The sequence below is a fragment of the Hyla sarda genome, chromosome 5 (assembly GCF_029499605.1).
Source record: "Hyla sarda isolate aHylSar1 chromosome 5, aHylSar1.hap1, whole genome shotgun sequence".
Taxonomy (NCBI): Eukaryota; Metazoa; Chordata; class Amphibia; order Anura; family Hylidae; genus Hyla; species Hyla sarda.
This window is the reverse complement of record NC_079193.1, coordinates 367,871,091-367,884,091: the sequence shown is the minus strand read 5'-3', so window position 1 is coordinate 367,884,091 and position 13,001 is coordinate 367,871,091. Positions and strand designations below refer to the sequence as shown.

Below are 13,001 nucleotides of genomic sequence, written 5' to 3'. Positions count from 1 at the left end.
TGGGAGAGATAGTGGCTCTCTCATCGGCAATAATGTTAATGTGTACAATAATATATATATAAGAGACACAAGAGCTGCCTAAAGGGTCTTATGCGACCTACAGGACAGGTAAAGGCCTATAGGAGATATGGGCTTATAAGATGTAGGCTTATAGGATGTCACCTACAGAGGATACCTATACCACCTACTATATAGGTGACAGGCAAGCTGTCTACAAGTAAGTCAAGGTACACAGTATCTGGGGCAAAAGGGGAATAAATTCCCAGGCGACTAACAATAGATATACAGAAAAACCTTCAGCAAGCAGTCCAGGTTTCGTCCCTCAAGCAGTTCGCACTGAACTGGCAATGCGGTGTAGGGAGGAGCTGACCCACAGTGCAGAGCGACGTAATCTCGCAAGATTACCGCTTCCTGCACTGTGATAGGGCGAGCTAAAGAACGCCCACAAGCCACACCCTCCTCTCGCCCACTCTGCACGAAGAGAACTACGGCGCGGGAAGAGGAGAGCGCGAAAGGAGCGAGAAGAAGAAAGAGGAAAGTTCACAAGATGCCGCCGATAAGATGGCGTCGTAGATAAGAGAGAAGTGAGTGAGAAAGGCAGTGACAGGCGCCGCGCGTGTGGCGGCGTGCACCGCTGACAGGGTGAACACAGAGCAGAATCTGCTGGGTCAGAAACAAATAATATATAATAATATTAGAAATAAAGGTATATATGTATATATAAACAGTGGGCAAAACAGGAAGGACTTACAGACCTAAACCTGAAATGCCAAGACCAGCAATACAGACACTGAAAGAAGCACTATATAACAGCAGTGAGAGAATACTTATGTGAAGTTCTGCTATGAGCAGAAAGAAAGAGGAGGAGATTATGGAGGCAGTCCCTTATATACCAAGCATCCTGACCGGGGATTGGCCGATACATCCAGTGGACTGCTGGGAGTTGTAGTTTAAAGTTAAAAGGTTTTTTTCTAGTAGAATTCACTAAAGTAAAGTTTGAATTTCTGCTATGGGCATTAATAAAGGAAGATTAATGCATAAGATATGAGCCTCCTGTCTGATATATAACTCAGGATCAGTACAGGATAAGTAATGTAATGTATGTACACAGTGACCTCACCAGCAGAATAGTGAGTACAGCTCTGGAGTATAATACAGGATATAACTCAGGATCAGTACAGGATAAGTAATGTAATGTATGTACACAGTGACCTCACCAGCAGAATAGTGAGTACAGATCTGGAGTATAATACAGGATATAACTCAGGATCAGTACAGGATAAGTAATGTAATGTATGTACACAGTGACCTCACCAGCAGAATAGTGAGTACAGATCTGGAGTATAATACAGGATATAACTCAGGATCAGTACAGGATAAGTAATGTAATGTATGTACACAGTGACCTCACCAGCAGAATAGTGAGTACAGCTCTGGAGTATAATACAGGATATAACTCAGGATCAGTACAGGATAAGTAATGTAATGTATGTACACCGTGACCTCACCAGCAGAATAGTGAGTACAGCTCTGGGGTATAATACAGGATATACCGCAGGATCAGTAAAGCATAACATCGTTCATAAAGTTGGAAAAAAGACAAAAGTCAATCAAGGAGTTTCATGTTTTTTACAAAGTGGCTCAACTTTTCCTGTATTTTATTTCAACTGTGTAAATATTTAATAACACTGAGTATTTCATCCTGTGTTATTGGGTCAGGCAGTGGAATAGAAGGTAACATTGCTGTCTGTAGTAGACCTGTCAGGTGCAGGAATTATTGCTGGCGGTGGATTTTCGCAGTAGATTTGAGGCGGTGTTCTCCAGAGGGGTTTATATTCAGCTGCTTTAATTCCACTTAGATGTAGATTAGAGCCCTGAACATGGTTCTGCAATCAGACGATCCCTCGGTGCCGACAACTTTTTTAGATTTACAATTAGGAAGTTCAGCAAGTGCCGGTGAAGAAGATTAATGGGGGACGGCGCCGGTCTGGATAAACGTTATTCCACAAATTACCGTAGAGCTCCTCACAAATATCTCCCTGGAAGGAATTTGTTTTCCGTCATCTCCCGGTACAGACTTTCACTTAATTTAATAGCCCGGTGCAGATATCATCTTCCTACAATTTATAGAGCATCACCCTCTAGTGTCAAGACATCCCCAGGAAATGTGAGGCTTTATACGCACTGCGTTCAGGATATTCCTTAGGCGGCAGCATTCACACCACGTTTTTGCAGTACAGTTCCCGTATCAAGTTTTTGATGAAAAACTGATTCCTCAAAACCCGGACTAAACTGTATCAAAACGTGTGTACAAATTTTAACCCGTATACAGTTAAAAACCATATACAGTTTAAAAAATGATGTCCGGTTCCATCCGTTTTTTAAGAAAATTTTTTTTATATGTTTTTAACTTTTCACTCCATTATGAATAAAGTTTCACTTGTTTGATTGAAATTCCAAGAAAAAAAACTGTGCAAAGTCCAAAACCGCATATGGTGAAAAACGGATGGAACCGTTCGCACATACAGTTCTGTACGGTTCCCATTGACTCCCATGTAAAAAAAAAACAAAAAACTTATCCAGTTTAATACAGTTTTTCACCCGGACCAAAAATCGTGGTAGACTACAGTTTTGGGTACGGGGAAAAAACTGACAAAACCGTACAGGATGCGAAACGGACACAACCTGATCTTTTGGCATACGGTTCTCAATGGAGAGTCAATGTATACGGTTTTCAATACGGTTCCATATGATTTTTACATAGAAAACGTATACGGGAACTGTATTGCAAAAACGTGGACTGAATGCAGCCTTAGATATATATGTCATACTGTTCCATATGTCACCCATAGGCTTCCATAGTAAGAGTTGTTATTAAAAAGTTCAGTGCTGGATTATATTTTTAAGCCCCCTAGATAATAAATGGAGTAACGGTCAAGCATGCATGGTGCAGCCCCATTGACTCCGCCTATCCCGTACATTGGAGACAACTTTAAAGGGGTACTCCGTTGCTAGACACGTTATCCCTTAGCCAAACGATGGGGGATAACATGTCTGATCACAGGGGTTCGGCTGCTGGGACCCTCCGCGACCTCTGTGCAGACACCCGCCATTCTGAACATTGTTAAAGGGGTTCTCCACCATAAGGTTGTTTTAGTACGTACCTGGCAGACAGTAATGGACATGCTTAGGAAGGATCTGCGCTTGTCTTGTGGCTAAATGGCTATGCTGTGAGATTACCATAACACTGTGAATAGCTTTTTGTGAACTTGTATTTCCTATTTGACTTATGTTTTTTTTTTTTTTTTTTTTTTTTTACTACAAATCCCACAATTCATTTTTCCTCCCTCCCACACATCAGCCACCCCACCCATTGAAACAAAAGACCTGTGGTTTTCAATCAGGGTGCCCACAGCTGTTGCATTAGTTGCAGATTGATCTCTCTCCCACCAAGCGATCTCTCCACCCATTGAAGCAGACAGGCTCCTGTCATCAGCTGAATAGTGAGTTAGGTCTCGGCCGCATTGCAAGCTGGGAAAAATCTGAGACAACAGTCATTTTGTATGCTGTTAAAAATAAATATTAGGGTGAAAATCACAGAAGAATTGTGAGAAAACCGTCACACACAGGTACAGACACTATATATTATGGACTACACTAACTTTACAGCCCCTGTAGCATAGTCCCTTAAAAAAAATCCTGGAATACCCCTTTAAGCCCCCTCCTAAAGAAATTAATGGAGGGGGCGTGGTGTGACGTCACAGCCTCCCTGAACCACGCATTCGGAACACAATGTTCAAAACGCTGTGTGTCTGCACCGAGATGGTCCTAGTGGCCGGACGCCCGCGATCAGACATCTTATCCCCTATCCTGTGGATGGGGATAAGATGTCTAGCAACAGAGTACCCCTTTAAAGGGGTACTCCCCTGGAAAACACATATATATATTTTTTTTATCAACTGGTGCCAGAAAGTTAAAAAGATTTGTATTTCTATTAAAAAATCTTAATTTCTTCCTGTACTTATGAGCTGCTGTATGCTCTTCAGGAAGTTCTTTTCCTTTTTAATTTCTTTTCTGTCTGACCACAGTGCTCTCTGCTGACCCCTTATGTCCATTTTAGGAACTGTCCAGAGCAGAATAGGTTTGCTATGGGGATTTGCTCCTACCCTGGACGGTTCCTAAAAATGGACAGAGGTGTCAGCAGAGAGCACTGTGGTCAGACAGAAAAGAAATTCCAAAAGAAAATAACTTCCTGTGGAGCATACAGCAGCTGATAAGTACTGGAAGGATTAAGATTTTTTTTAATAGAAGTAATTTACAAATCTGTTTTAACTTTCTGGCATCAGTTGATTTAAAAATAAAAAAATAATGTTTTCCAGGGGAATACCCCTTTAAATCTTGGGCTAACCCATTTAAAGGGGTTTCCCCACCATTAACACTTATCTCCCCACAAGATAGGGGGATAAGTAGGATTTGATGATCTCAAGAATAAAAATCCTGGACTTCCCATGGTTGCACATGTGCACTGCTACTCATAGACCAGGGTCTCCCAACCAAGGTGCCTCCAGCTGTTGCAAAACTACAACTCCCAGCATGCCTGGACAGCCAAAGGCTGTCCAGGCGTGCTGGGAGTTGTAGTTTGCAACAGCTGGAGGTACCCTGGTTGGAAAACACTATCTTAGACAGTGGAATGGCTGTGCACATGCTTATCCACATCTTCCTTGCGGCACGGGCCCTCTCTTATTGACAACACAGACTGGGGACTGAGGAGTTGAATGTCCTATGGGGACTACCCGTGTATTTAAAGTCTTATTTCTATTACCCAGAGGGAGCTCTCCATCTTGGGGTTTACTTGGCAGTCACCGTAATAGTTTATCCTCCCACTTTCTCTCTCTTTCAAGACTCGAAACTAGAAAACCTAGAAAGGATTGTCTAGATAAGGACTCCTCCGGTCTGTTTACAGCAGGCTGAGGGGACCGGGAAAGCCGAAAGCTGCTGAAATTTTTATTTTATTTTTGTTTATTTAGAAACCAATCAGCGCGCAGACACTGTCAATTAAACGCCAAATGAATCGGTCATGTGCAACTCATCACTTTGGCCTCTTTATCACTTTTTTTTTTTTTTTTTAATGTTACATTAAAACTTAATAAACATATATGTGTGTGTGTGTGTAAGCTGAAATGGGGAAGTTACACAATTTGTGGAACTCCCATTGACTTTAACTGGGTACTCCGATGGAATTTATTTATTTATTTAATTTTTGATTTTTTTGTGTTGCTAAAAAAAATTGTCAGGTGGAATCTGGGCGCCAACACAGTTTAGAAGATCAAAGCAGTGATTTTTTTTTTTTTTTTTAAAGTAGAATTTTATTCAGTTTTCAGGATATCAGAAAACAATTCAACAAAGGCAATCAAATGAATTGTAACAGCATGGCATGAGTCCAGAGACCCAATAGAACAATACACGTAGGCTCACATAATAATGGGTGCATACAACGTCATCTCCCATGGAATTTTTATTTTTATTTTTTAAATCAACTGGTGCCAGAAAGTTAAACAGATTTGTAAATCACTTCTATTAAAAAATCTTAATCCTTCCAGTACTTTTTAGGGGCTGTATACTACAGAGAAATCCAAAAAAAGAAATGCATTTCCTCTGATGTCCTGACCACAGTGCTCTCTGCTGACCTCTGCTGTCCATTTTAGGAACTGACCAGAGCAGGAGAAAATCCCCATTTCAAACATATGCTGTTCTGGACAGTTCCTAAAATGGACAGCAGAGGTCAGCAGAGAGCACTGTGGTCAGGACATCAGAGGAAATGCATTTCTTTTTTGGATTCCTCTGTAGTATACAGCCCCTAAAAAGTACTGGAAAGATTAAGGTTTTTTAATAGAAGTGATTTACAAATCTGTTTAACTTTCTGGCACCAGTTGATTTAAAAAATAAAAAAAAGTTTTCCACGGGAGTACCCCTTTATTGGGAGTTGCATTAATTTTGTAGACCCCGCAAGATACTCTGTTTGCATAACTCTGTGTGGCTCGTGAGGCTACACCGTTTGCGTAACTCACATTAAAGTCAATGTCAGTTACGCAAATTGTGTAACTTCCCAGTTTCGGCAGCTTTCAGCTTTCCTGAGCACCTGCGGCCACTGCAAACAGGCTGGAGGAGACGAAGAAAGCCTGAAGGAGTGATCTGGGACCACCGCTTTAAACAATTAGGTAACTTCTGATGACACATTGGGGGAGATTTATCAAAATCTGTGCAGAAGAAAAGTCGCCCTGTTGCCCATAGCAACCAATCATTTTGCTTTCACTTTCATTTTTCTGAGGCCTTTTCAAAAATGGAAGAAACAATCTGATTGGTTGCTATGGGCATTTGGGAGACTTTTCCTCTGCACAGGTCTTGATAGATCTCCCCCATCGCTAACCTATCCTCATACTTGGTTGTAGCAGGAAACAATATGACTGGCAACCCGATACACATAAGAACAAATGTGACCAATCTTGCCAATTTCGGCAGGACCAGCCAACTCTTGTGGATGTACCTCTCCTCCCCATACAGATGATGATGCCTGAGGAGGGTGGGGGTAGAGTTTGAACATGTTTAATTTTATCACCCAATCCTTTTGTTTTGAAATGGACTACATTGCCGCCAGGGTTTTTTTTGCGCACTGGCTAAAGGGGTATTCCGGGTTTATGCATCTTATCCCCTATCCAAAGGATAGGGGGATAAGATGTATGATCGCAGGGATACCCGTGATCTTGGTGCAGCCCCGGCATTCTGTGCCGGGCGCGAACTCAGAGATGTGACGTCAAGGTCACGCCATGCCCCTCCATTCATGTCTATGGGAGGGGGCGTCACGCCCCCTCCCATAGACATGAATGGAGAGAGCGTGGTGTGACATCACGAGGGGGCGTGTCTATGATGTCATGTCTTGGAGGCAGCGCCCGGCACACCCACCGCTGGGACACCCGTGATCTTGGTGCAGCCCCAGCATTCTGTGCTGGGCGCTAACTCACTCCGAGATGTGACATCACGGTCACACCACGCCCCTCCAAAGGATAGGGGATAAGATGTATGATCGCAGGGACACCCGCAATCTTGGTGCAGCCCCGGCATTCTGTGCCGGGCACGAGCTCACTCCGAGATGTGACATCATGGTCACGCCATGCCCCTCCATTCATGTCTATGGGGTCTACGGCCGTCACGCCCCCTCCCATAGACATGAATGGAGGGGGCGTGGTGTGACGGCACTAGGGGTCGTCACATCCCAGTCTCATAAGCAGCGCCCAGCACAGAATGCCGGGGGCTGCACCCAGATTGCGGGGGTCCCCAGCGGAGGGACCCCTGCGATTATACATTTTATCCCCTATCCTTTGGATGTATAAGCCCAGAATACCCCTTTAACTCTCTTCTTCATTGAGAAGGCATGATTGCTCATCTGAACCCAGAGTAAATGTCAGCCTGGAGGATTAGCTGCTGCTCAGATCAGCTTTTTTGCCAGCAGCTGTTATAAATGTATGGTCGTCTCTTGACATCCTGAAATGAGATGTAAAACGTGGGATTTTTAGTTTAACGCTAGGGTCACATCATTTAACCCCTTAAGGACTCAGCCCATTTTGGCCTTAAGGACTCAATAAAATTTTTACGTTTTCATTTTTTCCTCCTCGCCTTCTAAAAATCATAACTCTTTTATATTTTCATCCACAGACTAGTATGAGGGCTTGTTTTTTGCGCGACCAGTTGTCCTTTGTAATGACATAACTCATTATATCATAAAATGTATGGTGCAACCAAAAAACACTATTTTTGTGGGGAAATTAAAACGAAAAACGCAATTTTGCTAATTTTGGAAGGTTTTGTTTTCACGCCATACAATTTATGGTAAAAATGACGTGTGTTCTTTATTCTGAGGGTCAATGCGATTAAAATGATACCCATTATTACATACTTTTATATTATTGTTGTGCTTAAAAAAAATCACAAACTTTTTAACCAAATTAGTACATTTATAATCCCTTTATTTTGATGACCTCTAACTTTTTTATTTTTCCGTATAAGTGGCGGTATGGGGGCTCATTTTTTGCGCCATGATCTGTACTTTTTTTTGATACCACATTTGCATATAAAAAACTTTTAATACATTTTTTATAATTTTTTTTAAAATAAAATGTATTAAAAAAGTAGGAATTTTGGACTTTTTTTATTTTTTTTTGTTCACGCCGTTCACCGTACGGGATCATTAACATTTTATTTTAATAGTTCGGACATTTACGCATGCGGCGATACCAAATATGTCTATAAAAAATGTTTTTTACGCTTTTTGGGGGTAAAATAGGAAAAAACGGACGTTTTACTTTTTTATTGGGGGAGGGGATTTTTCACTTTTTTTTTACTTTAACTTTTACATTTTTTTACATTTTTTTTTTTACACTTGAATAGTCCCCATAGGGGACTATTCATAGCAATACCATGATTGCTAATACTGATCTGTTCTATGTATAGGACATAGAACAGATCAGTATTATCGGTCATCTCCTGCTCTGGTCTGCTCGATCACAGACCAGAGCAGGAGACGCCGGGAGCCGCACGGAGGAAGGAGAGGGGACCTCCGTGCAGCGTTATGAATGATCGGATCCCCGCAGCAGCGCTGCGGGCGATCCGATCGTTCATTTAAATCGCGAACTGCCGCAGATGCCGGGATCTGTATTGATCCCGGCACCTGAGGGGTTAATGGCGGACGCCCGCGAGATCGCGGGCGTCGGCCATTGCCGGCGGGTCCCTGGCTGCGATCAGCAGCCGGGATCAGCCGCGCATGACACGGGCATCGCTCCGATGCCCGCGGTTATGCATAGGACGTAAATGTACGTCCTGGTGCGTTAAGTACCACCTCACCAGGACGTACATTTACGTCCTGCGTCCTTAAGGGGTTAATCGATTATCGGACCGTAAAATTGGATGAAATTGCATTGCAAAAAATCGTATACAAGCATATGTAAAAATTTCTCTGCTATCCGATTTAAAATTGTATCCAAAAATCGTACAGATAAAAATTCCATCCGATTTTTTAAAATAAAAATCTGATCCTGTTTTTAAAATGAATATGTATGCCAATGGCAGTAAAGTTTTATATATTTGAAGTGTATGTGTTTTGAAGTCTACTGCGCATGCGTACAAAAAAAATCACACGATTCCATGTGATTTACATAGACATCAATAATAAAAAAAAATCCGACACGATTTCGATCCGATTTTGAAGCTGAACGTAAAATCGTGGTCAACCACGATTTTACCTCCGATCTTAAAGGGGTACTCTGGCGCCAAGACATCTTATCCCCTATCCAAAAGGATAGGGGATAAGATGCCTGATCACGGGAGTCCCACAGCTGGGGACCCCCATGATCTTGCAAGCAGCACCCCGTTATAATCAGTCCCTGGAGCACGTTCGCTCCGGGTCTGATTACTGGCGATCACGGGGGCCGGAGCATTGTGTCGTCACACCGGGGCGGGGCCGTGACGTCACTATGCTCCAGGAACTGATTATAACTGGGTGCTGCGTGCAAGATCATGGGGGTCCCCAGCGGCGGGACTCCCGCGATCAGGCATCTTATCCCCTATCCTTTTGGATAGGGGATAAGATGTCTTGGCGCCGGAGTACCCCTTTTAATCGTGCATAATCGGATGCGGATCAAAACTGATGCATTTGTTGTTTATCATTAACGTATGTAAGTCAATGGATACCACTTGGCATGCAGATTTGTACAATTTCAAAGTTAAACATTGTGAGAAGAAGTAGGATGGTAAAATCGTGATGTGAATGCACCCTAAGAGTACACCTTGGGATACAAATCCTGAAATGGTTTTTTAATGGTGTCGTGTGTTTTTTTTATTTTTTTTCAGGATAGGTCCAAACCAGCTAAAAATATTCACTTGCGAATATTGCAATAAGGTCTTCAAATTCAAGCACTCCCTACAGGCCCACCTGCGAATTCACACCAATGAGAAACCCTACAAGTGCCCCCTGTGTAACTACGCCAGCGCCATTAAAGCCAACCTTAGCGTCCACATGCGAAAGCACACGGGAGAGAAGTTCAGCTGCGACCATTGCTCCTTCAGCTGTCTCAGTAAAGGTCACCTCAAGGTTCACGTGGAGCGCGTCCACAAGAAGATCAAGCAGCACTGCCGATTCTGCAAGAAAAAGTACTCCGACGTGAAGAATCTCATCAAACACATGAAAGAAATGCACGACCTGCTGGACCAGAAGGTGAAGGACAACTTTGACGAGCTAAGGTTACTGACCCGAGAAGGGAAGAGACAGCTCTTGTACGACTGTCACATCTGCGAGCGCAAGTTCAAAAATGAGCTGGAAAGAGACAGGCACATGCTGGTACATGGGGACGAGAGACCGTTCGCTTGCGAGCTTTGCGACCACGGAGCCACTAAGTATCAGTCCCTCGAGCTTCACATACGAAAACACCCCTTTGTCTACGTCTGCTGCAAATGTTTCAAAAAGTTTGTCAGCACCGTCAGGTTAAAATCCCACATTAAGGAGTTTCACCCCGATGTTCAGGAGGACTTGATCTTTAGTAATTCCATAAATCAGAGTTTTTGTCTCCTGGAGCCCGGGAGTGACATCCAGCAAGAGGCGTTGGGTGATGTAGACGGTGAAGCTCAGATAGACTATAATGCACCCTCTTCTGTTCCCAAAACGGGCATACAGGAGAACACTATGGAATCATCTCAGAACCTGAAGGCTCACAGTGAAGGTTTAGTATCGGGACAACCATCCCAGTTGCTGGAACACGAGCAACCAAGGGGTTTATCGGATTGTCCAGTCTCAAAGCTGGCGGACTCTCCGGACATGTCCTCGGAAGTTTCAGGTGAAGATCTTCTGCAAGGTTTGACTGAGAAGGAAAATAATAATCTATACGCTAATCTTGGAAACGTACAAAGCGAACGTCACGTATCTGGAGCCGTTGGTCATGTGACAAGTGTCAGACCCGTAACACTAGAAACTTTGGCTGAACAGATTGCGTATGAAGGCAAACGAGGCCCGGAGGAAACCACCATAGAGGCAGCAGACACTGGGCTTCTTCTTCCTCCTCCTTCTGCGAACCCAGTGCCGGCGAACTCTGGAGAGATGGCTGCGTTCATGACCATCTTAAACGGACTGCACAAGAGGCAGCTGACTGTGGCGTTGTTTCAGAAGATCAGAAAGATTTATGGGGAACTGGAGTGTGAATACTGTGGTAAGGATGGAGAACTTTTAATTAAAGGGGTACCCTGCTGCTCAGCGTTTGGAACAAGCTGTTCCGAACGCTGGCGCCGGGAGCTCGTGACGTCATAGCCCCGCCCTCTCATGATGTCACACCCCGCCCCCTCAATGCAAGTCTATGGGAGGGGGCGTGACGTCCGTCACGCCCCCTCCCATAGACTTGCATTGAGGGGGTGGGACGTGACGTCATGAGAGGGCGGAGCTATGAGGTCACGAGCTGCCGACTCCAGCGTTTGGAACAGTTTGGTCCAAACGCTAAACAGCGGAGTACCCCTTTTTAAGTCTGAGTCTGTAATCTTAATTCCTTAATTTTTAGACCCTCTCCTAATATTCATTTTGCTGCCTGCCCCTAGGTTCAGATCTTTGTCATGTGGGTGCGTCCTCCCAGTTATACATGCTGGATGTGAGGTCTCTAGTTAGCTGTAGGTGCTCATCTTTCTCTCTACACTTGCACATCTCATGTGATTCCCCCCTTCCCCCCTTCAAAGTGCCTTGTATCTTCTTTCCTCCTTATATACAGCCTTTGTGAGCGGCCCTCCATGTATGCTCTCCTGACGCTCCACTCTGAGATGCTGTATACAAAGCTTTTCCCACTGTTGTCTTTAAAGGGGTACTCCACTGGGAAAAAAAATTAAATCAGCTGGTGCCAGAAAGTTAAACAGATTTGTAAATTACTTCTATTAAAACATTCTTATCCTTCCAGTACTTATCAGCTGCTGCATGATCCAGAGGAAGTTTTTCTTTTTTTTAATTTCCTTTCTGCCTGACCACAGTGCTTTCTGCTGACACCTCTGTCCATTTTAGGAACTGTCCAGAATAGGAGCAAATCCCTATAGAAAACCTCTCCTTGCTGCACCACCCACCATAATATATTTAGCATCTTTTTCTAATACAGTAGTTGATGTTTCTGTCCCGTCAGATCGGCCTTAAATAGGCACTCTCAATAAAACTAATTTTTGCTATTGTATTCCTTATGGTAAATATGGTACTGTGTTTAAAAAAATAATAATGGGGGTGTTTTATTTGTGTTTAAAAAAGCTGCCACTAGGTGTCTCCCTACTTGTCCAGAGAACAGTCTTAGCCAATCATAGCTCATCTCACAGTGAACTGCTCTGGGCTGTGTGTAGCAGAGTGAGGGAGGAAGTTCTCTCCTGTATGGCTTCAGATGATGTCACGCCTGCTGGGGAACGCCCCTTCCCAGTCTGTGAATCTGACTGAGACTGAGCAGAAAATACAGAGCAATATCAAGGTAGAAAACTAAAAAATAATAAAAATAAAGGCAGGGGGTGGTTTGTCATGATGGGGACAGTGACCTGGGAGGATTATAAAATTTAACACGATCATGACAGGTACTCTTTAATTGACATTTATCTATCTAATTCCTAGTTTGTTGTTTTTTTCTTTTCCTCCTCTCAGTAAAATGGTGAGACCAACATCCAGCGCTGAAATTATTTTTAATTTGTTAAACTACTCCATTCTGTGTTTATTTATATTTTTTTATTTTTCCGAAAATATAAAAAAAAATTTGGGGGGGAAAGAACTAACTTTTTTTTTTATTGACATAATTTCCAGAAACTTTACTTCTCTGCTTACACCCTATAGCTTCAAAATTTTCTTTGCAATGTTTTGAATAAAACCGCGGTCCCCGTGATGGTGGCTTATTGGTCAACGCTGTTGACTCTCTGCAGTGGGGTTGACTATACCCAGGGGCATCAACATCTATATG

The 13,001-nt window shown here is 43.2% G+C and overlaps 1 protein-coding gene across 2 annotated transcripts in view; it reads left to right on the top strand.

Annotated features, from left to right (window-relative positions):
- ZFAT (zinc finger and AT-hook domain containing) overlaps positions 1-13,001 on the top strand; it is a 221,879-nt gene that overhangs the window by 81,008 nt on the left and 127,870 nt on the right. For both annotated transcript variants that reach the window (XM_056522803.1, XM_056522801.1), the window contains exon 7: positions 9,901-11,249. In XM_056522803.1, coding sequence (XP_056378778.1) covers positions 9,901-11,249 — 1,349 coding nt within the window. The remainder of the gene's footprint in view (positions 1-9,900; positions 11,250-13,001) is intronic.